At 37.1% G+C, this 24,797-nt stretch overlaps 1 protein-coding gene across 2 annotated transcripts in view; it reads right to left on the bottom strand.

The window, feature by feature from the left end:
• Positions 1-24,797, bottom strand: part of FERMT2 (FERM domain containing kindlin 2) — a 73,544-nt gene that overhangs the window by 32,336 nt on the left and 16,411 nt on the right. For both annotated transcript variants that reach the window (XM_045567003.1, XM_045567008.1), the window contains exon 3: positions 14,457-14,690. In XM_045567003.1, coding sequence (XP_045422959.1) covers positions 14,457-14,690 — 234 coding nt within the window. The remainder of the gene's footprint in view (positions 1-14,456; positions 14,691-24,797) is intronic.

Here is a 24,797-nt window from a genome sequence, read left to right as displayed (position 1 = left end):
GTCAAAATTCCAACTTGATTTTCTATAGAAATTGACAAGCAGATTGTAAGATTTATATGGAAATAAGAATAATCCTAGAATAGTCAAAGTAATTTTTAAGAAGAACAAATTTGGAGGACTTACACTGACTGATTTCAAGACTCATAAAGCTACCGCAATCAAGACAGTGCAGTTAGTGGCTAAATGATAAGATATATAGATGAATGAAAGAGAAGAGAGGGCCCAAACCTAGACATAGGTGGCCAATAATTTTTTTTTTTTTTTTTTTTTGAGACAGAGTCTCATTCTGTTGCCCGGGCTAGAGTGAGTGCCGTGGCGTCAGCCTAGCTCACAGCAACCTCAGACTCCTGGGCTTAAGCGATCCTACTGCCTCAGCCTCCCGAGTAGCTGGGACTATATGCATGTGCCACCATGCCCGGCTAATTTTATCTATATATATTTTTAGTTGTCCAGATAATTTATTTCTATTTTTAGTAGAGATGGGGTCTCGCTCAGGCTGGTCTTGAACTCCTGACCTCGAGCGATCCACCCGCCTCGGCCTCCCAGAGTGCTAGGATTACAGGCGTGAGCCACCGCGCCCGGCCTAATAATTTTTTAATAATTTATTTTCAACAGTGAACACTGACAGATTCATATTTTTTTAAAAAGAACATTAACCTTTAAGTAATTCAATATGCAAAAATTAATTCTAAATAGCTCACGGACCTAAATTTAACAGCCAAAATAATAAATTAGAAGAAAACATAAGATAGACATTAGATAGGACACACAAAAAAAGAGAACCACAAAAAATTGCCCTTTATTTAAAAAAAAATAAATAAACCAACCTGCTCTTTGAAAGACACTGTTGAGAAAATAAAAAATGTAAGCATATATTGGGACAAAATGTTTGCAACACATACATGTATATCTGACAAAAGGCTTGTATTCAGAATGTATAAAAACTCATACAACTCAATAATAAGACCAATGGGCTAAAGACTGGGATAAGCACTTCATCAAAGAAAAATGGCCAAGCAGCATATGAAAAGATACTTGACATTACTGGTCATCAGGCAAATACAAATTAAAACCACAATGAGATAGCTTTATATCCCCATCAGAGACGTCAGCATTAAAAAGACTGATAATACCCAGTGTCAGTGAGGATGTGGAAGAGGAACTGGAATTCTCATACCCACCTGGCAGAATGTAAAAAGATTTTTTTTTTTTAAACAGTTCAGCAGTACCATATGAAGTAAACACAACTACCACACAACTTAAGAAAGGCCTCCGGGGAAGGCAGAATTCAAAAGATATCTCCTTAAGATTCCTACCCATGGTTACGCAATCAAACAGTAATCTAGGTACTGCTGGGAAGAGTCTTTGCAAATGGAATTAAGGTTACTAATCAACTGGTTTTAGGGAGGTTATCCTGGGTTATCTGGATGGACCCAATGTAATCACATCAGGCCTTAACAACAGAAGAGGGAGGCAGAGGAGAGACGAGACACCAGAGGTCAGATAAACTCACAAAGAACATGACTTGCTGTTACTGTCTTTCAAGATGGAAGGGAGACACAAGGAATGTGGAAGGTCTCTGGAAGCTGAGAATGACCCCTGGCAAACAAGCCAGGGGGTACGTTAGTCCTACAACTACATGGAACCAAATTCTACCATGCAAAATTCATTCCCAGAGACTTCAGGAAGGAACGTAGCCATTCTGACACATTAACTTCAGCCTTTTAAGACGCTATACAGAGGATGCAGGTGAGCTATGCAGTGGCCACGCAGGTAAGCATGCAGACTCTTGACCTACAGAAACTAGGAGATAAATATGTGTTGTTTTAGGCTACTAAATTTACAGTAATTTGTTATGGCAACAATGTAACACCACCAGAGCTTCTAGCATGAAGGACACCAAACAAAAAGAAAAAAAAAAACTACTTAAGGAATATAGTGCATAGTACAGAGGACAAAATATCCTTAATTAAAATGCTGACAAAGGTAAGACATTAACATCTATAAGAGATGAACAGGATACTATAAAGAACAATCAGAGATGAGGAGATCTTGGATATTAACAATGGTAGAGAGAAGGTCCTTTCCATTTGTTTTCACTATTCTGTTAAAGTATAACTTAAATAATGTCCACAAATCTTAAATGTCTTCATGAATACCTGTGAAACAAACATCCAAATTTTATATTTATAAAAATATAAAACACTGAACATTAAAATTTGAGAGCCACAATTTAAAAACTCCAATAGAAGAGATATACAACAGTCAGGTAACAGGATCAATCCAAAAACAATGTCTGACTAATAGTAACAGAGAAAACAGAGAAAACAAAGGGGAGGAAATTATCAAGGCAACAATATGAAAAAATTCCACATAAATTACAAGAACTATCCACTGGTCAGAAGTCTCCACAGTGAATGAAAATAAAACCTCAACTAGGGCACACTACTACAAAATTTCAAAATGGCAGGAAGAAGAAAAGATCCTAAGTTTCCAGAGAGAAAAAGTCCACAAAGGAAGGGCAAAAATAAAAATTAAGAACAATATCAGGGCTATAAATAACAACACTGGAAGCTAAGGACATTAACTTCCAAATTTTGAGGGAAAAATGATTTTTGATCCAACAATTCTATCAAAGGGCAGATTAAACATTTTCAAATATAATATCTCAAAAATTTACATCCCATTCACCTTTTTCTTACTACACTGATGGAGAATATATTCCACCAAAATAAGGGAGCAAATCAAACTCAGGAAAAGTCAAGGATCAGATGCAATAGAAGAGAAGACATTATTCTTGGACAATGGTGTAGGTATGTCCTGGGGCTATGACTATGTGCCTTGGCCTAGAAAATATCCACTCCAGACAGGAGGAGGATGGAGGGACTTTAGAGAGTGTCTAGGAAGAAAAAACAGAAAGAAGTAGGAAGGAGACTGATTATAATCTGATAATGTATTTGATCATGTTGAAAATTATAGAGAATAGAAAGCAGAAGAATCAGTAACAAGTACATGCTGCAAATGAAGCAAATGGTAAACAAAAAGCCCTATGATACAGGAAAGATAAAAATATACATTTTGGCTCAATAAGTAAAAATGTAATGGTAAACAATGACAATGATTTAGTCAAAAGTTATAATAGTTATAATGAGGAAAAGAAAAGGTTGAGCAAAAAGATGTCAACTTATATCTAAAATTGATAAATCAAATAACAATAAGCATATATTCAGATTTATGAAAATAAATGTCAGAAACACTAAAAGAGTAGAAAATGGCAGGGAATATAATTATGGGCTGGGGAGAAATAGGGCACACAAATGTGGTTTTGTGTTATAAGACTTTTTTACTTTAATTGTGCATCTATTGCTTTCATTAAAAAATTATTTCAAAAATCTTTCTGCTTACTGTGTAAAGAATACATTGCAAAGAACAAGAATGGATAAAGGAGACTACTTTGGAAGCTGCTGGAATAATCTAGGGGAGAGGTGGTGGTGTGGACTATCAAAGCAGCAGAGGTAGTGGGGATGGAGAGATGTGAAAAGATTCAAGATACATCTTGGAGGCAAAATTAACGTTTCTAGGTAACAAATGAGACGTGTAGGTGAGAAAGACAGTGGTGCTAAGGATGATTCCTACGTTTCTGGTATTTGTATCTGGGATGGTGGAGCCTTTTACTGATATGGAGACTCATGTGCCAGGAGAGAGGAGGGAAGGAGAGAGGAAGGAAGGGGGTAGGAGGGAGAACAGATTTGGAAAGGAAGACTACAAGCTCAATTTTGAACATGTTCAATTTGAAATTTCAGATCAAGAAATGGTTTTTTTATTATAAGTAATGCTTCAATGAGCAAAGGATGGCTTTCTAACAAAGGTACAAGGCTAGAAGAAAATCTCGGATAAATTGAGAATGGAGGGTCTCAACTAAGATGAAGTACACAGGGACTTGATTTACCCTCCTGCTTCATTTAAACAATAAGAAATAAAGGAAAAGAAAGGTTTTCAGACATTGGGCAACAAGAAGCGACACAAACAGGATGAGCCCTCTGCGTGCACTAGCTTACTTCCTAGAGGCATGGGGGGAGCCAGGTCTTGTTGAACTGAGTGAGAGATGCGAGATGGCTTTCAGGGAAGCCAAGATGGCTGGAATGTGTGGGTCAGAGATCAGGAAAGAAGGGAAAGCCAGAGAGAGAGAGCTCTGGAGGTCTGCAGAGGTGTTCCCTGGAGGCCGGCTGAATCCTTATCTGTGCAACCCTGGGGTTGGGGGGGTGGAGTGGGGATGGCTGAAACAGTTAATGTTCCCAGCAGGGAGAGCACATACACAGGGTATTGAGGAAAATCCCTAGAAGACTATCAATTTAGTAGTGAGGCTAAATTAGCCCTAAGGCTAACAGTGTCTCTGGATCTACCCTAATAAAGGTTGAAAGCAAGAATCAAAGGTATCCAATTGATTCCAAGTAATCAGAGTGGTGAGCAGAAAAAAAGGCAACACTACTGTTCCCACAAAACCTGTAAGTGAATGGTCATAGATGCTTTATTTGTAACAGCCAAAAACTGGAAAAAAAAAAAAAACAAATTTCCTTCAACTGGTGAATTGATAAACAAATTATAGTATATGCATACAACAGAATACTACTAGTAATAAGAAGTGATAAACACAATAACATGGATGAAGGTCAGAAGTACTATGCTAAGTGGAAGAAGTCTTACAGAAAAGACCACATACTGTAGGATTCCATTTATGACATTTCCAAAAAGGCAAAAGAACAGTGATAGAATGCAGAGCAGTGGCTCCTAAGGGTCAAAAGGGTAAAAAGGATTGCCAGCAGAGGGACACAAGGGAACTTTTTGGGGTGATGGAACTGTCCTGTATCATTCTGGTGGTACATTTGTCAAAACGCACTGAATTTTACCCATTAAGATTATTTTACCTTAAATTATACCTTAATAAAACTGACTAATAAGTAAAATTAAAAGCCACCACCTACGTAAGCCCTTAGGTACTCTTCTTAATCAAAATTTCATTTTTTATTTTTTTAAACTTTGAGTTTTTTGCTCAGTTTACTGACTACATGCTTAAGAAAGGGGCATGTGGCAGACCCGCTGATGGGCTAACTCACCAGCCATTTCTCAACCCTCTTGCTTGCTTCTAGTATAAGGAAACTGGAAAAGTTAAATATTCATGTTTTTCCCGTCTCTTTGGTAGCTAAAGGTAGCCATATGATCCAATAAGATGGTGAGGGGAGCTTGTGGGACGTTTCTGCTTCACTAATTGGACGCAGTTATGAGAAGAGAGCCCAGCAGATACTCTACCTCCTGGATGTAGCTACAGGTTGAGCATCCCTAATCTGAAAATCCAAAATGTTCCAATTAATATTTCCACTGAGCACCATGTTGGAGCTCAAAGAATTTCAGATTCTGGAGCATTTAGAATTTTGGATTAGTGATACTTAACCTATACATACCTGGAACTCTAGAAGGTATTTAACAAACACGAGGCCCATCCAATATGTTGAGGGTGGGGAACTGAGAGATGGAAAGAGCCTGTCCTTGGAGACACAACAAATAACCCAGTTTCAGCAACCACTTTTAGTTTTCTCATGTAACTTCTTGTTATGTGAAAAAGGGGGCCCTAATTTAAATTTGGATGTCTGTTACTTGTAGCAAAAACACTCTTAACTGGTAATAGACAAAATATATGGAGATAAATAGTTTGGGAATAAAGTAATATAAAGCAGAATTTTCAGAAATAAGGGAAAGTATAATCTCTCCCTGAGGGTACAAACAGAGAAAGGACGAAGACACAAAAAACTAGTTTAAGTGATTCTTCATTTCCTTTTCATCTTTATTTAAAAAAAAAAATCAATATTGTTATCACAAAAACAAACTTTTTGTATTAGAGTTCTTATATATAGCTTAATTTACCTAAGTCAAATTACTTTTATAATCTTAAAAAAAAGCTTTTTTAAATACAGTAGAGCTTCATTTAATCTGAATTCTGTTCACTAGTACTGTGTGCTTCTCCATCCCTACCAAGTACAGATTCTTCCTCACAAGGGTAGAAGAAAAAAAATGGCAATGAGTTAGCATATGTCTAATGCAGAAAGACCCAAATTACATGATAATGATAATACAGAAGGCTAACAAGCTCTGAACACAGAATGTATTCTTTTATAATAGCTCTATATTAGTTGTCAGACTTTGGGAGAAAAATTTCCATTTACTCTTAATAAAGGTTCTTCATTTGCAAAGCCTGTGTGTGCTGGAATACATGTTACACAAAAGAATTTTGCATTCTTTGCCAACAGTGTTTCTTTCAAAAGAGAAAAGGAAAATCCAACTAAAACTTCATTTAATCATTTTCTTAAGAGTTAAATTAAAAAAGAAATATAATTTTTACCATATAAAAAACCTGGAAAGGTTATCAGTGTTCAGCAAAAGCAGATATTTCCCTTTATGTAAAAACAGTGTTAGGCTGGCCTTGCGTCACTGTCCTTTTTAGTGGTTGGCATACCCTTCACATTAATTGGTAATCTTAGGTAACAATGTATTTTGGTAGCAATGGAAATGTCCTCATCTTTCTTAGTTTTAATTCTGCTGTTCTTATAGTAAGTAAACAAGAGCCACAGGAGTAGACACAAGGGAGTTAAATTAATTAAATCATGGTTACCAATACTTAAGTGAATTCATTTTAACACGAGGAAAATATTCCATTACTTGGGTTGAATATTAAGTCACCTAAAATAATTAACAGGAAATAAACTCAATTTGTTCTGGGAAAAGTTACACACTGTCACTTCAGTGTTCAGTTTCCGGTAGTGAAAAGAAAATAAACTACTAGAGTAGTGTCTCTAAATAATTTAATTCAGAGATGGGCAAACTTTATCTGTAAAGGTCCAGATAGTATGTATTTTAGGATTTCCAGGTCTACTCAACTTTGCTGTTGTAATGCAAAAGCAACCACAGACAACATCTAGGCAAATGAGTGTGGCTGTGTTCCAGTACAACTTTACCTACAGTCATGGTAATTTGAATTTCTGTAATTTTCACATGTCACAAAATATTCTTTTTATTTTTTTCAATCATTAAAAAATGTAAAAGTCTAACTTTTATAGTTCATGAGCTATACACAAAGTAGGCAGTGAACCAGTTTTGCCAACCTGATTTAACTGCTTTGCAAATCAAATACCCCTGCCTCTTTCCTAATATACACACAAAAATTTTATGGTATTTCCAAGGAATATTTTATAGCAATAAGAACAGTGCTAAATTATTATTAAATATATATTAAAATATTATTTAAGGCCAATTAGCTATTTTCTTCTTTATTTCTATAACCAAACCTCAACTTCATAACTGTTTAATTGGATCTTGATGCACTAATTTCTTCCTGGTTTCCTACAATTGGGGACTCCATCTTAGGACCCCTGCTCTGTGATTATCAACCCCCACCCTACCCCTAAATTCTCCATGATGCTAAGCAGACTGCAGCACAGAGCCTGCTCTCACCCACTTTCCTGTTGTGAGGCCAACAAAGACATCTATCTATTCCCACATGTCAAAAACTTACTTGGGACCAGGTACAGTGGCTCATGCCTGTAATCCCAATACTTTGGGAGGCCAAGGCAGGAGGGTTGCTTCAGTCCAGGAGTTTGAAACCAGCGTGGGCAACATAGCAAGATGCCATCTACACAAAATTTAGGCCGGGTGCGGTGGCTCATGCCTGTAATTCTAGCACTCTGGGAGGCCAAGGCGGGAGGATCGCTCGAGGTCAGAAGTTCGAGACCAGCCTGAGCAAGAGCGAGACCCCGTCTCTACTAAAAATAGAAAGAAATTAGCTGGACAACTAAAAATATATAGAAAATATTAGCCGGGCATGGTGGCACATGCCTGTAGTCCCAGCTACTCGGGAGGCTGAAGCAGAAGGATTGCTTGAGCCCAGGAGTTTGCGGTTGCTGTGAGCCAGGCTGACGCCACAGCACTCACTCTAGCCTGGGCAACAAAGCAAGACTCTGTCTCAAAAAATTTTTATTAAAAAAAAAAAAAAAAAATTTAAAAATTAGCTGGGCACAGTGGTTTGAGCCTGTGGTCCCAGCTACCGGGGAGGCTGAGGCAGGATCACTTAAGGCCAGGCGCTCGAGGTTGCGGTGACCAATGATCACATCACTGCTCTCCAGCCTGGGCAACAGAGGAAGCCTCTGTCTCTTAAAAGCAAACAAACAAACAAACAAACAAACAAACAAAAACCCAACAAACTTATTTGGACTCTCACCAAACTCTGTGATTGTCTAAATTTTTTTGCGCCTCTTAGATTTCTGTACTGTGTCCTTGGTACAGTCTATAAAGCCCAATCCCTTTTGTTTTAGACAATTTCATAATCAAGTGCTTTAGTTCCTGGAGCATTCTTTAATATATCTGCAAATAAAATTATCATTCATTAAGACTCTCTCTTTTCTGCAAGCAAGACTTGCGGTCTCACAACCTATCAAAACATAACGTCAGTTTATACCCATTAATACTGATAGCTTATAGACCCTTAACTGTTAAGACTGTTGAGAGGAAATATAATTTTAACCACCCAACGAAGCAGAATACCCCCAAACATCTTGTAAGAGATCACTGCTTTCCATATAATCCCAGTAGTATGATTAACTGATCCTCATTATTCAATCACTTATTCAATCTTTTTTCCCTCTTATTCATTTAATTAATGTTCTCTAAGGCCATGCATGCCCTATGCTGACAATACAAACGTGGAAACACATGGCTCTTACTTTAAGAAGTTTATGCTCTAGAGGTAAACAAAAGCATCAAAAGCTAAAAGCGGTTTTGTTCTCCAAATGGAAAATAGCTTTCTTTTCCTGTTTATACAAATATTACACATTAGATTGTTAAGAACAGTAACAACACAAAAGATTCCAAAAGTATAAGAAAAGAATAGGGAATAAAAAGAGCATACTTTAACTTTTACCACTGAGATAACCTCTGTCAACATTCCAGTGAAACTCCTCCAATGTATCTCTATGCAGATGTATCGACATAAATGGGATGATAATATAGGCATACTTATCACACAGCACTTTCTTATAATCTAAATTTCAAACTTTGAAAGTGAAAATTTTGGCCGGGCGCGATGGCTCACTCCTATAATCCTAGCACTCCGGGGGGCCGAGGCAGGTGGATCCTTTGAGCTCAGGAGTTTGAGACCAGCCTGAGCAAGAGCGAGACCTTGTCTCTACTAGAAAAAATAGAAAGAAATTATCTGGACAACTAAAAATATATAGAAAAAATTAGCCGAGCATAGTGGTGCATACCTGCAGTCCCAGCTACTCGGGAGGCTGAGGCAGTAGGATTGCTTGAGCCCAGGAGTTTGAGGTTGCTGTGAGCTAGGCTAATGCCATGGCACTCTACTCCAGGCAACAGAGTGAGACTCTGTCTCAAAAAAAAAAAAAAAAAAAAAAATTGAAAATTTTAACATTATTAGAGACCCCAGGGTAAATGGGCCAATATACCCAGTGCATGGATAAGTACTCTCACTGGACTATGGCTACTCTGTCCTTAGAAGTTGGATGTTGCTGCCACTTATGCCACTGGAATGGGCTGTTTGTTGTCCTGGCTTATTTGAGTCACTAGCTCCTGACTCAAAGTTCTAGGAGAATTTTCTGATGTGCACGTGACCTAGACCCAACTGCCTGCACCCTATCTGTGAGGGGGGCTGGGAAACAATTATCTGAACTTTTTGGTTTCTGTACAGGGAGATGGGCTTCATCTCATACCACAACTCATAAGGTTTGAAATTTCTAAAACATAGGGCCAGAAGTTCAGATGCTAGGCAGCCAAAAGTAGTAGCAGTAGCAATAAAAGACCAACACACACCACAAGTGTATTTAGGAAGGTGGAATAAGTAATGTTAATGTAATAACTTGAAAATCCTCTCAACATCTAACCTCATTCTATACAGTACAATGTGGAATGAGGGATTAATGCATAAAACATTTTGTAGGAAGAAAAATCTACAAGATTTGATGACAACACGTGGCCAATGGAAAGGGGAGTACAGCATAAAGCTCTATCTTAGGGCACTTGGTTAGTTCTTGTATCTCTCTGTATGATTTTGGGTGAGTCGCTTCCTGAGCTCCATTTGATTAAAATTTCACACGTGTTCATGAGTTAAAGCCATTAATAATTAAAACGAAACTAAACAAAGAACCGTCCCACAAACACAACAACAAATATTAAACTCAGTGTAAAATGTTAAAAGCATTTCCATCCAAGTCAGGACAACACAGCAATAGTCATCATTACTGCTATTATTCAATACTGTACTAGAGGTCTAATCCAACACAGTAAGACAAGATACAGAAATCAGACATACAAAAAATAGAAAAGGAAGAGAGAAAAGTTAATATTTACAAGGAATATAATCACTTACATAGAAAATCCAAGAGAATCAAGAGTTAAATCATTAGAATTTATAAAGGAATTCAGCAAGGCATTACGTAACAGGTTATAAGAAAAAAAAATCAATAGCATTCTTAATAGCGGTACCCAATTAGAAAAGGTATAAAGCACCTAGGAACAAGCCTTTTTTAAAAAGTGTAATATCTTTCTAGACAAAATAAAATGTTATTTAAGGACATAAAAGATTACAGGAACAAACAGATTTTATTCAGAGATGGAAAGATTCCACATAAAATCTCTCCATGTTAATGTATATATTCAATGCATTTCCAATCAATCACTATGGAAATTTTCCTAGAAATTAACAATCTCTTCCAAATTTCAAATGGAAACATAAAATTCCAAAAACAACCCAGACAATTTTGAAAAACAACAAGGATGGGGTACTTGCCCCAGCAGATATAGAGATTTATTATAAAGCTACAGAAATTCAAACAGTGTGGTATCCATGTAAGAACATACAAATGTATCAACAGAAAGGAGGAGAGAACAGAGAAACAGAGCCATGCAACATGGAATTTTGGTATATAAATTCTGAATGAACAAAACAAATGTTCTTTTAAATTAAAAAAAGGAATAAAATCAATTATGAACAAAGGTTAAAAACAATAAACAGACTGAGAGAAATTATTTATAACACATATTACTTTCAAATAATTAGAATTTATAAAGAACTAGAAATCAGTAAAAGATAAAACAAAAGAAAAATGGACAAATGGACCAAATGAACTGAAAACTGACCACATAAAAGCCTGTACACAGCTGTCTATAGCAGCTTTATTTAAAACTTGGAAGCAACCAAGATGTCCTTTGGTAAATGAGTGGATAAATAATCTGTGGTACATTCAGACAATAGAACACTGTTCAGCACTAAAAAGAAATGGGCTATCAAGCAATGAAAGGACAAGGAGGAAATTTAAGTGCATATTACTAAGTGAATGAAATCAATCTAAAAAAGCTACATACTGTATGATTCCAATTATATAACATTCTGGAAAGGGCAAAACTATTTAGAGGGTGTAAGAATTAGTGGGTGTCAGGGATTATGAAGAGGGAAGAATGAACAGGCAGAGCAGCGAGGATTTTTAGTACAAATTATTCTCTACAATACTATGATAGTAGATGCATATCAGTATATATTAGTATTTTTCCTACAACACCAAGAGTGAACCCTAATGTAGACTATGGACTTTGGGTAATAATGACATATCAATGTAGGTTCAATAATTATAAAAAACACACCACACTACTGCAGAATTTTGATAGTGGGGGAGGTTGTGTGTGAGGGCAGGGACTATGTGGGAACTCTGCAGCTTTGCTCAATTTTGCTGTGAACCTACAAACTGCTCTAAAAACTAAAGTTTATGAATTTTTCAAAAATGGACAAATGATATAAATAGGCAAACATATTTAACTTCATGAACTAAAAAGAAATACTGTCTTTTTCACTCAGAGAAACAAATAATAAAAACAGACATTATTCAAGTGCTAGAATCTGATGCAATGGGTTTTCATATATTGGTGGCTGGAACATAAACTGGTGCAACCACTTAGAGCAATTGAACAGTACTCTGAAATGAATTAGGTGTACACTTAAAACAAAGTAATTCTCCTTTCTACTTCTAGGTGGATACTCGAGAAATTCTTGCACACACATACAAAATTGTGTAAGAAAATACCCACACAGCAATGGCAATAACATATATCATTTATGGATATATATATATATACACATATATATGGATAGAGATAATGCAGCCATGCATGTGTATGGATTTTAATGGTACCGGAGGGATAAACACTAAATTCATGACAATAGTTGCTTTGTGAAAGGAACTTAGAAGAACGAGACTCAAGAACTTTACCGGTATTACTTTGACTTAAACAAAATTTGGAAAAATGACAAAATACCAACAGCTATTAGTTCTAGATAATGGGAATTAGGTATTCTTTGTACTTTTCACGTTTTAATTTTTTCTGAAAAACCCCATTAAAATAAAAAAATATTAATTCCAGAGGTATAAGATCAAAATGGTAAGGTGCATCTGCCTGTATCTCCTCTCCTACACCCCAAATATCTTTTTTTCCTCATGCAGAGTATTTTAGGGATACACCCCAAATATCTTCAAATGACAGCAAAAAATAAAAACTGGAGAGTGGGAGAGGGAAGATAAATATCCATAACATTGCTAGAAAAAATACAGTAACAGGGTAAAAAATAAGTGATTTTTGAAAGACAGAAGAAAGTTTGGCATTGGATTGATTAAAAGAAGACATAACCCGAACTATACATTAGAAATGAATGAGAATCCAGAGACTCCTCCAAGCTCAAAGTCTAGAAATATAAGGAACAGGAGGGACCCTGGATTAAGGGGTAAGCAGCTCCAGCCCCTCCACACCGTCCCTGGCTAGAGCTTGAGACAGTGTACAGAAGCAGTACTTGCCCCAGGCTCTAGCAGTGAGTGTGAGTGCTGACACAAGCAAGGAAGTCTGGACGCTCCAGTAGCTATACCAACTAAAAATTTTTCAAATGTTTTCAACAATATTTAAAACATTTGAAAATGTTGCATTTGCTCTAATAGTGAAGCAACCTAATTATGTCCATTAATAGCGAAATGTGGGTATAAATTGCACTTACCTTAGCCAAAAGGTCAAGAAGTGACTGGGTATAAATATTACATCTATACTCTGAATTACTGTGAAATAGTTTAAAAGAATAAAGTGTATACATAACACATGAAAAAAATTTCTAAGACATTGCTGAGTAAAACAAAAATACATATAAAATACTCCTATTTATAAAAAACAAAAATCCAATCTACATGGATAAAATTAATCCATGGAAAATCATCAAACTATCAACAATAGTTACTTATGGGAAGGGGGAACCTATTAAGTATGTCTGTATTGCTTGATTCTTTCCCAACAGACTATAATCATAAATTACTAGTGTAATTTTATAATCATAAATTACTAGTGTAACTTAAAAATACAACATATGGCTGGGCATGGTGGTTCATGTCTGTAATCCTAGCACTTTGGGAGGCCAAGGCAGGAGGATCATTTGAGGGCTGGAGTTTGAGACCAGCCTAGGCAATGTTGAGACTCTGTCTCTACAAAAAATTTTTAAAAATTAGCTGGGTGTGTAGCACATGCCTGTAGTCCCAGCTACTCAGGAGGCTGAGGCAGGAGGATCACTTGAGCCCAGGAGTTGGAGGCTGCAAGGAGCTATGATGATACCATTGCACTCTGGCCTGGGCAACAGAGTGAGACACTGTCTCAAAAAAAAAAAAAAAAAATGCATAAAAAGATGTAGTTTTTCTACTTGGAATTAAAGTATGAAAAGTCATTAAATGTAACTTTACCCAAGAATTTTTATTCAAGGAACAAATACAAAAGTTGGGCACCAGTGGTAATGACAATAGTTCACATTTTCTCTGATGGCTGAATATTTCCTGTCATATGACATAACTGGGTCAGCCAAAAGTAATCCACATCTCATTTCAGACAGCATAAATAGAATTACTACAAGAGTGTTCAAACTGTAGACTGGTTAAGGAAGACAACACTCATAGTCATTTCCTTAGGAGCTGTGTCAGGCCTTCAATGAAGGAAGTGACACAATCTTCCTGAATAGCTAAAATCAAATAGTGACTTATGTGAAGGAAACACTGGAAAAGCCATGTTCCTCTGAAAATGTCTTTTCCCTTCCCCACCCCACAAAAAAAGTCATCAGAATAAAGTATTACATAATAATAAATATATAATATAATCCTAGTAAGGAAAGAATCTCTATTAGATTCCTCCTGCTCCACCTTAACCCATTAAACCTTAAATAATACAGGTTTAAAAACCTTAAATAATACAGTAGAAATTTCACACACGTACATAATAGATAGTTCACCTCAATCCCAAACTCCTTGGAATAGCTAAATGTCAGTCATCAGTTATATGCATATCACATAACTCATATTTTACTGAAGAATTTATCTAATACTTACTAAAAGTCTTACAGATGTCAGAAACAGCTTTGAAGACTCTATCAGAGAAATTCACTTTCACCTTCACATATTTCATGTTGGGAAGTTGCAGGCGGAGCAGTTTGTGCTGGGGGGTGAACTGAAGCTTAGCATCTGCCTGAATACCATACTTATCCAAGGTCCAATGTGTCTTAAGAAGCCAGGTTCTCTTCTTTTCCCACCAGAGAGCATGGTCAGACCAATCTTTTTTTACATCTATAAAAAACAAATAAATAAAACATTTAAAAATCAACAAGATAACTTTGAGAGAAATTAAAAGTAGAAAACTAAATAACTGAGTATTTAATACAAACAAGTACTAAGTTCCTGTTATGTGACAGGTACAAAAGAAATACTAACAGCTGAGAAAACATACTCTTTGCCCTAAAAAGCCAATATAAAAGGTAGCTGAGGCAAAAAACACAGGGTAACTAATATTGCTTAAGTCGGGCACAAATTGGGACACATGGAGAGAGTAATCTCTGTTATCAGAAAACAAATAGAGCCCTGGGGCCAGAATAGGAAACATTAATAAAGGAGTGGAGTTGGTAGGTTTGGAGCTCAGCCTTGAGGAATGGACAATAATAATATTCCGATAATAAAGTGGGTGAAAAGGCTGTGGTTTATGAGGTTGCAGAAATGTGCTAAGGTGGACAGGGGTGGTGAAAAATAAGCTGGGAACCAAAGTGAACAAAAACAATATCCTAGGAGAAGAGAATTACAGAAAAGAAAACACCCATGAGCAATACTCCATAATCTAAGAGAAAGCTCTAAAAACAAACTATGTCCCAACCACACACACATGCTTTCCCAAATACATTTCCCTCAAAGTAACTTATAAAGTCACACAGTCCAACTGTTTTCCCTGAATGTATTTTGGTGTAAGTATAATAGAAAACATTAATATCTGTTAACTTTATGTAATTAAATTGAATGTAATCTACACAATATTTGTCCACCTCCAGATAAGGCAGATCATAACAGTAAACTTAAAGCAATAAAATCCAACTCCAACTAGTTTTTTTTTTTCCACAGCTGGTCAAGTGAAGCAGTGGGAGTGGAGACGGAACAAAGGAATCTGTAACTGGTTGTGATCAATTAATTGTAAACACTACTGCATTCGGACCAACCCAACTAGTTTTTAAAGTAGCAAAAAAGTAAAAACTTTTTGGATCAATTTTATGTTAAACTTATTAAGTGCCAAAAAAGGGGAAAGTGATGTTTCTAAAAAAAGAATAGCAGCCAGACAAAGCCTTCCAGGAAAAGAAAAAAACAACCCTGGAGAGTAACTTTCTTGCAAATAAAAATTAAAACTATCATCACGCCTCTGATATAAAGCTCATTTTAATATAACCATAGCTTTAAAAAGAGTTTATCAGCTTTAAGACATTAAAAAGTATATATTAATCTGGAACTTTACAAAATACACATACACACAACTGGTCTACCTTTAAGTAAAAAATCAAATTTCCACATTGATTATATGCCAGAAACACCTTCTGCAACACCTTCTATAATGGTGAAATTTACTTGATATAATTGAACTTATTCTCTTTATGGAAGAAAAAAAGTAGGAAAAGACTTTCAATTCCCCAGACAGTAAAAAAATATATTTTAATCAGCAAGTACTTTAACAGGAGAATTATAGATACTTGTGATTATACTGCCATTTTGAAATTTTTGTATTTGTTCTGTTTTGGGAAAGTCCAGCCAATTAAGGTATTTGAAGTTTGGCTGCAGAAATACATGTAACTGTTATTTTACAACTACTCACCTAATTGTGATACTTATTGTGTATGGTACCCTCCATCTTAAATTACTCTCCACTACAGAATTTGCCAACTAACTTTTAGAAATAGTAAATTCTGATCTAGACCATAGAAGACAACGAAGGTTGGGGCCTTTTCATATACGATGAGGTAATTGGTCCTGTTACTTTTCGGGAATAGAGAAGCAAGGGCAGAAAAAGAATACTTCCAAAGAATGTTGGTAACCAAGTAGAGTAAGGCTGGACTGAACTGAATTATTGGCAGGTAGGTAAATTACAGGTTGAGGCTCCCTAATCTGAAAATCTGAAATCTGAAGTGCTCCAAAATCCAAAGATTTCAGATTAGGGATGCTAGTAAATATAATGCAAACATTCCAAACTTTCAGATGAGGGAGATTCAACCTGTGATACTTTCTTCCCCACATCTCTATCTAGTCACTTCTGCTGTACTAGTGTTAACCATTAATTATGGAAGCTACATCATATAATCTGAGTGGGGGAGGAAGGGAGGGAAAGAGCTGTGACAGTAGTAACAGTCAATCTGAGACCGTAGGCGCTGACTTACATCATTTGGGGTCCTGCAAAAGACAACCCTGAGGTAAGAACTTGGGTGCAAGTAGCCTTATTTTGAGGAAAGGGAATGCCAGGAAGCACACTTGAGAGGATCAGTAAAAATGAGATGAAAGATAAAAAAAAGTCAATTAAGGATTCATTAACTGCCATGAGCAACTGGAATTTAGTCCTCCTAAGGAATCATGTATAAAGCAGAACATGCCTTAGAACTGTCCCACTGAGGAAAGAGAAAGATGGGGTACCTCTCCACTTCCTTGGTTAAGGGTTGTTCCTGGGGCCATTAAATTTTAAATTCCTCACACTTCTCAGCTGCCAGCCATGGGCTGGCCGCCCTGCACTCAGGCAGGACAAGCTCAGAGATCCCCGTGCTTGAGGAAAAGCAGCTGTCAGCATGTCGGGGATGTGTCCACCACAGCTGCAGGTGAAATGTAGGGGGCCTCGATGTCATTTGTTACAAGCCTGAAAGAAATGCTTACTTTAAAAAAAGCAGCTGTTTTTTGGTAGTAGCAGGGCAGAAGCAATGCTATATAGACATAACAAAGGACAGATTCAAACAACGGCCCAGCAATAGGTGCTAAAACACAGAGGCAAAGACACCAACCTGGTAAGGAGCTCTTTGGGACAGAAGTCACAGATAAACTTTGATAAAGAGGCAATTTGCCACCAACCACAAAATTTAAAGACAGTTTCTATAATGTGAGGTGTGAAAAGAACTACTTACTGGTCAAGAATCAGACTTCTCAAAACTACACAAATGGACACCAGTACTGTTAAGCTGGGGCTGGCAAACTATGACTGGCCCAGGTACCAGATCCTGCCTTCTGCCTGTCTCTGTATGGCCACTAGCCATGAACAGTTTTTATACAGTCATTCCTCACTTAACGATGGGGATACATACATTCTAAGAAAGCCATTGTTAGCCGATTTCATCATTGTACAAATATCAGAGTGTACTCACACAAACCCAGATGGTACAGCCCACTACACATCTAGGCCTATTGCTCCTAGGCTACAAACCTGTGCAGCATGCTACTGTACTGAACACTGTAGGCAACTGGAACACAATGGTAAGTATTTGTATATCTAAACATATCTAAAACAGAAAAACGACAGTAAAAAATATGGTTTTATGGTCTTATAATTTATGAATTACTATTGTATATGTGGTCTTGTCATTGACCACAACATTGTTACGTGGCTCATGACTATATTTTTACATGGTTGCAGGGAAAAAGATCAAAAGAATAGTATTTTAAATAATTTTACATAAAATTCAAATTTCAGTGTCCATATATAAAGTTTTATGGAACATGGTCACAACTTGTCTGTTCACATGTTGTTTATGACTGATTCTGCACTACAACATCAGCATAGAGAGACCTTTTGGGCCAAAAGTCCAACATACCTACTATCTGGACTCTTGCATAAAAACTTTGCAGACCCCTGCTGTAAGCATTGTTATCTTGGACTTAATCAGATAATGTTGCAATAAAATCTCAACTTTCCATCAGGCTTCAAACTTTGACCTCAGAAACACATACCTCCCCCTGATGCCTACCTTTCCCTTTAAAACCTGACCCTATCCATCAATTCTGCCATGGTTTTCATCGAAGGAACAGCCTACCTACACTCAGCAAGAATAAACATAGACAAGAAGGGCATATGATCTAAAGATTATATAACAAATACCCTATGAGTGGTTTGTTTACCCACAGAAGGGAAGAAGAAGCTCTCTTACTGTCAATGCTGGTAAGACAAGTCTTTTTTATCCAGAGAAAACAGTGTATAAGTAACAAAACAGGAAAGAAGAAATATACAAAATCAAAGCAGAAACAGGACACCAGAAAAAATGATAAGTATCAATAGTGCTCATGCTAAGAGACAAAAACAGAAAAGCAAGCATTCTGACAGCAAAGTAGAAGACAGTGCTGGAAGATGGATAAGTTGGACTGTAAGAACTTGTGATATATGTTCAAATAGCAGACTTTCGGTAGCATTCTTGAAGACTCAACACATTACCAACCAGGTCAGCACTAAATATACAGTAATCACTACTACAGAATAAGACCATCAAACAGTAGCTATTAAAAATATTCATTAATTCAACAAATAGCTGTTGAACATGTACTATGTACAAGAAGGCACTGTTCCAGTGCTAGAGATATAACGATGAACAAAACAGTTCCAGCAACTCTGAAGGAGGCCAACACGACCTTAGGGGAGGAGGTGAAGAGAGCAGTAGGAGAAGGCATCAGAGAGCCTGAAGGTCATAGCAAGCTGTTTACATTTTATTATGAGTAAGAAAGCAGCCACTAGAGCAGGTTTTCCGCCTGACTGGCATTAGGATTAACTGAGTAGCTTTTTAAAAATACTGATGCCTAGCCCCACCCTATACCAGGGTTATCTTGGTTTGTGGACCGCTGTCTGTATTTTTTGACTAAAGGATGAAGGCTGGTATTTCCTATTCCACCATCTTGGTGACATCTCTTAAGCCAAATATATAAGAATCTCTGGAGTGTGGGTCTGGAAATTGGTTTCCAAGCGGGGATGATTTATGTTTCAAAATCATGACTGATAATCTTGAAGAACTGCAGTGATACGGGTGTGCAAGAATGAAACCAAGAGACCTTGCGAGAAGTTACGGTGAGAGTGGGAAGTGACGAATGCATTTTGATTACAATGGTTGGGTGGTGAGGAAGTAGAAATAAGATTACAAACAACTTTTCCTGGATATTTCTCTATAACAGGGAGCAGAATAATGGATGATAGGTAGACAGAAAGAGGATGGCGGGCCAAAGGAGTATTTTTAGTTTTTTTTTTTTTTTTTAAGGGAAAGCTACTGCAGCATTAAACAGTGATTGGAATGATCCCATAATGCTTAAAACACATTTGTAATCATTATCATTCTTTAATTTGAGTGTCACTTGAAAACTATGTAGAGACCTGATCGTGCCCTCTTAAATAGGCAAAGCAGTGTATTCCCAGTTTCTAGAAAATTTCATCTTTCTTTGGTGCTGGGTTTGTATTATCTGGTTAGTATCTTATCTCAAACTAACAGTATCTCCACATCAAGTTCCACAAATGGCTCTAACTCAGAGTAGCACAAGAATGCATCTAAACTATTCATTAGTAGCAAAAACAAATTTTATATGTTGGTCAGAATCCTGAGAAAAATGATGATACAACAATTGAGAAGCACTTACCTGGGCAAGCATGAGAGCCAACTGCACATCAAAAAGCACTTAACTGCACAAATTGTGTGTGGGGCTGTGGTGTGCAAAGTTTTATATCTCAATGCAGTAACTCTTGAAAGCTCTTAAGCTATCTAACGTATTATGGCACAGCTTATCTCTACAGTGGCAAGTTCAACTGTAACAGTCTATGCTACTGTAACTTGTATAACTAATTATGTGCAGAATAGATTTCAGATACCAACATGCATTTAAATATTTCTTGTTAAAGACTGAGTAGAAACATAAAAACATGATGACTTTAAAAGGAAAATGGGTATGTATACAACGGGAAGAAAAAGAAAATGCTATTGGATCACTAAAATAATGGTTTATTTTTCTTGTGAGGCATTAGGATACATAAGGGAATAACTACTGAAATTCCCTGTATATGTTTTGGAACAACTTTCCATACATGTAACTCCCCACACCATGTTCTAATCTGGGCTCTGGATCATGCTCAAAAACATGCTCTGAGAGTCAATTTCTCCAAAGTCACAATTTTCAGTTATCCTCCAGGTATAGGGCAACTTTTTTTTATTTGATATACTGTATTTTTAAAATTTTGATTTTAGATTTTCAGAAGCAACCTACCACAAATACAACCTTTCCCAGAAAAAAAGACTAAGGGGTAAAAAGTTAGGAACTCATTGTTTATTTTCCTTCTTTGGGGGAGAAAAGAAGGAGTTTCATGATTTATTTATAAGTTTAGCTTTGTTTAGTAATTCTTTAGAAGTCAAGAACTACTTAGATTACAGTTTAATATACCTAGCAAAGGTCTTACTTTTATAATAAATTTTAGTAAAATATGTTAATTCTTCAAAACACATTGCCAGGATTCTGGAAAGAATTATTCCTGTGTCCCTCCGTTATTTAACAGATCCAATCACACTGTACTCTGTTGCACATAAACAGTACCTGATAGGCAGTCAAACTCATATCATTAAAACTGCAAACTGCTAAAACATTAACTGGATCAATGAAAATCTCCTCCCTTGATTGTAGAGAATGCTATTCAGATTCAGGAAGTGGTCGTATATTTATTTTACAAAGGTACCATCTGTGTATACTAAGGAACAGAAGGGGTTTGGAGTTTCATCACTGGAGGCTGAGTACACAAACATTGCTTATTCTACCAGATAGCTTTTGGTATCACAGCATTCACCACTCCATGAGTCACAAAAAAAAAGCAAAGAAATAAAATATTTCAAAACTTTTTGCTATGGAGAAAATATCATGCCCCTCTTTATGCAATTACAGCTAGCTTACACTTTAGAAAATATGAGCACAAAGGGATACATTCTCAAAAACACACTATTTAATCTTTTCCTAAGAGGTTCACCAATTAATTCCTGCTTGATTGTTTTCATATGGGCTTCTAAAATGCAATTATTTGCTTTCATTGTTAAAATTTAATTGTTTGAAATGTCAAGAAAAATGCTAAACAGAAAGTTGATCAAATTATTTTTTCTTACCTTAAGTAACCACATCTAAAAATAATTAAATAAATCTTATTAGTAAGAGATAAGATGTTACTTATAGATGGCAAAAATTTCTAGTTGCATATTTTAAAAGAATTCATTCAGGAAAGAAATAAAAATTTGTTTAGCATTTTCACACTTCCATAAACCAGAAGCAAAATTTATATTACAGTAGATAATCTTTGATTAGGCAACTTTTCATTGTACTGGGGACATGCCTTATTTCTGGTAAATATATATTTTTGCACTCTGCTAATATCGTAAAACTTTCTGCTCTTTCCTTTTGTTTTAGGATCCTCTTGAGCCCCAAATGAGATAATATAATTATTACCATAATTAAGAATTTAGCCTGTCTTTAATGACGGTAAAGAACACTAAAATCCTAGCATGCTAGTAACAAAGCTACTAAGCAGCTGGTTCCAACCCTCTCATGAGCAAACCACACAGACTGACTAGACCAGATAACATCACAGGCCAGTGTCTTCCTGCCTTCCAAATTAAGATTTTCAGACTATTCGCTCATGCCATTTACTTATACCACCTAGTCACTCAGCTGTCAAACTTTTAGAGGACTTTACCCCTTTCATTTCACAATGTTCTTAATTTCACTGAAACAATTACTAAAAGTTTCTGGTCAACAGGGCCCAAGGTATCACTGGGGAATCCTACTATGTTTCTTCTGTTCACCACTGTATTTCAAACTTCCTAATCCTCGTCAAACTTCTGAGAATCCTGCTCCTCCTCCTCCTCAGTAGACAATCATAGATTCTACCACAGAAAATAAATACAGAAGCCATCAGATTGGAATTATTTCACCTTCATGCTCACCACATTTACAAACTTCTCTGAACTTGTACACTTGGGCCTCCGATCTCTGTGTTAAGATGAAAGAACTATCTCTTCCTATCTATTAATAAAACCGATCCCACTACCTATGCTCTGCTGCTCTCCTATATGAACCATGCTCCTCTCTCCTCACACTGGCTCTCTAGGTATCTCATCCATTCTCACCAGTTTAAAAGACACCTACTTGCCATCACTTTCTTAATTTGTGTCTCCAGCTCAACCTTCTGCTCAGAGTGCCAGTTTACACATCCTGCTGCCTATCTTACATCTCCTCCTGGCTGACTCATGGATATCTCAAACTTAATATATCTAAAACTTAACTCAGTTTATTCCCATCCCTACTATTACTAAATAGCATGAACCATCAACCCAGTTGCTCAAGCAAAGAATCTAAAAGTCATAGGTTTTCTCTTTTACTCATTTCCTACATTTATCTGAAAGCCCTGTCAATTCCACTTCCAAAAATCTCCTCTGGCACCCACCCTATTTCAGGCCACCATCATCTCTTCCGCTGACCACTGCCTGCAACAGCCTCTTCAGTGGTCTCCTTGATTCCATTCAGCTCTCGCCACACAACAGCCAGAGTGATCTATTCAACACTTTCATGTCATTCCCCTGCTGAAAATCCTTTTCAACAGCTTTCAGCCGCATTTAAATAAAACCCAAATGCCTTTATCATGGCCTACAAAGCTTCACACAATATGGCCTGTCTACTCCTCCAAATTTATCCTGTGCTACCCTTCCTTTGCTCCAGCCACAATGGCCTTCTTTTAGTTCTCAGAAATCATCTAATAAGCAAGCTCTTTCCTCCCTCAGTGCCCTTGCACATGCTATTCCAATCCCGGAATGCCTAATTCCCTCTCACCTTCCAGATTTTACCTTAAATTCCATATTCTCAGAGCAGCCTTTCTTCACTACCCTACCTAAGACGAGTCCTCAAGTGTCCTGTGTCCCTCCATTACTTTCTACACTGTGGTAACACTGATCAAATTTGTATTCATTTTGTTTGTCTGTTGTTTGCAGGGTTGGGTGGGGGGCTCTTTCTTTCCTAATGGATCATAAACTCTGTCTAAGAAGACAGGGGCAATGTCTATTTTGATCCCCATTATATTTTTAGCACCTAGCACAGTGCTGAGCAAGCAACAAATATTTGATAAATGAACGAATCCTCATTTTGAAAATTTTAAAGAACCCTAATTATTCCAAGAGAACCCCAATCATTACATTCCCAAAGTTCATTTGTAAGTCTTAGAATTCACATTAACCACAGAAAAGCCTTATAAGTAATAGTTAGGTTCCAAATCAGACTCTAAGTTACCCAACCAAAATAACGCAAAGTATATTACTAGCAATACTATGCTGACCGTCATATCATAAGGCTTTTTGTAGAATGTATGGTCATGTTTTAACTTGAGGTGTAAGAAAAACTGTTAAGAGGCACTTGCAGAGTGTGTGTTGCCAGGGGGAAGAAACAGCATGCGCTAAGTTGTGAGGCAGACAAGGTCTTCCTGCTACACATGAAACTGCAGGACACTTGGCTATTCCCTAGCCATGGGTCCCAAATGCCAAGAATCAACCTACTTCCTTTTTCTCAGCTACAATTTGTTGCCTTAGGCCAGGGTTTCTTTTCTCTACAAAGCTAATAACAATAGAAGAGTTTTAGCTTGTCTTCCTTTCCAATCCCTGAAACAAATATTCAACTCTTCTAATGGTTCTAGTGAGACAGTATTCCCAATAGTGTGTAAAGACAGGGCCTACAGGCTGGGCGCGGTGGCTCACGCCTGTAATCCTAGCACTCTGGGAGGCCGAGGCGGGTGGATCGCTCGAGGTCAGGAGTTCGAGACCAGCCTCAGCAAGAGCGAGACTCTGTCTCTACTAAAAATAAAAAGAAATTATCTGGCCAACTGAAATATATATATAGAAAAAATTAGTCGGGCATGGTGGCGCATGCCTGTAGTCCCAGCTACTCGGGAGGCTGAGGCAGTAGGATCACTTAAGCCCAGGAGTTTGAGGTTGCTGTGAGCTAGGCTGACACCACAGCACTCACTCCAGCCCGGGCAACAGAGTGAGACTCTGTCTCTAAAAAAAAAAAAAAAAAAAAAAAGACAGGGTCTACAAGTAAAATCAATGCTTAAATAAGTTTTTTGAGTGACCTCCATAATATTATCCCTAATATTTATTAAAATGTAAAGGATGAGGCCGGGCACGGTGGCTCACGCCTATAATCCTAGCACTCTGGGAGGCTGAGGCGGGAGGATAGCTCGAGGTCAGGAGTTCGAGACCAGCCTGAGCAAGAGCAAGACCCTGTCTCTACTAAAAATAGAAAGAAATTAGCTGGACAACTAAAATATAGAAAAAATTAGCCGAGCATGGTAGCACATGCCTGTAGTCCCAGCTACTCGGGAGGCTGAGGCAGGAGGATTGC

The sequence above is a fragment of the Lemur catta genome, chromosome 1, assembly GCF_020740605.2.
Source record: "Lemur catta isolate mLemCat1 chromosome 1, mLemCat1.pri, whole genome shotgun sequence".
Lineage (NCBI taxonomy): Eukaryota > Metazoa > Chordata > Mammalia > Primates > Lemuridae > Lemur > Lemur catta.
This window is presented reverse-complemented; position numbering and strand designations above follow the sequence as displayed.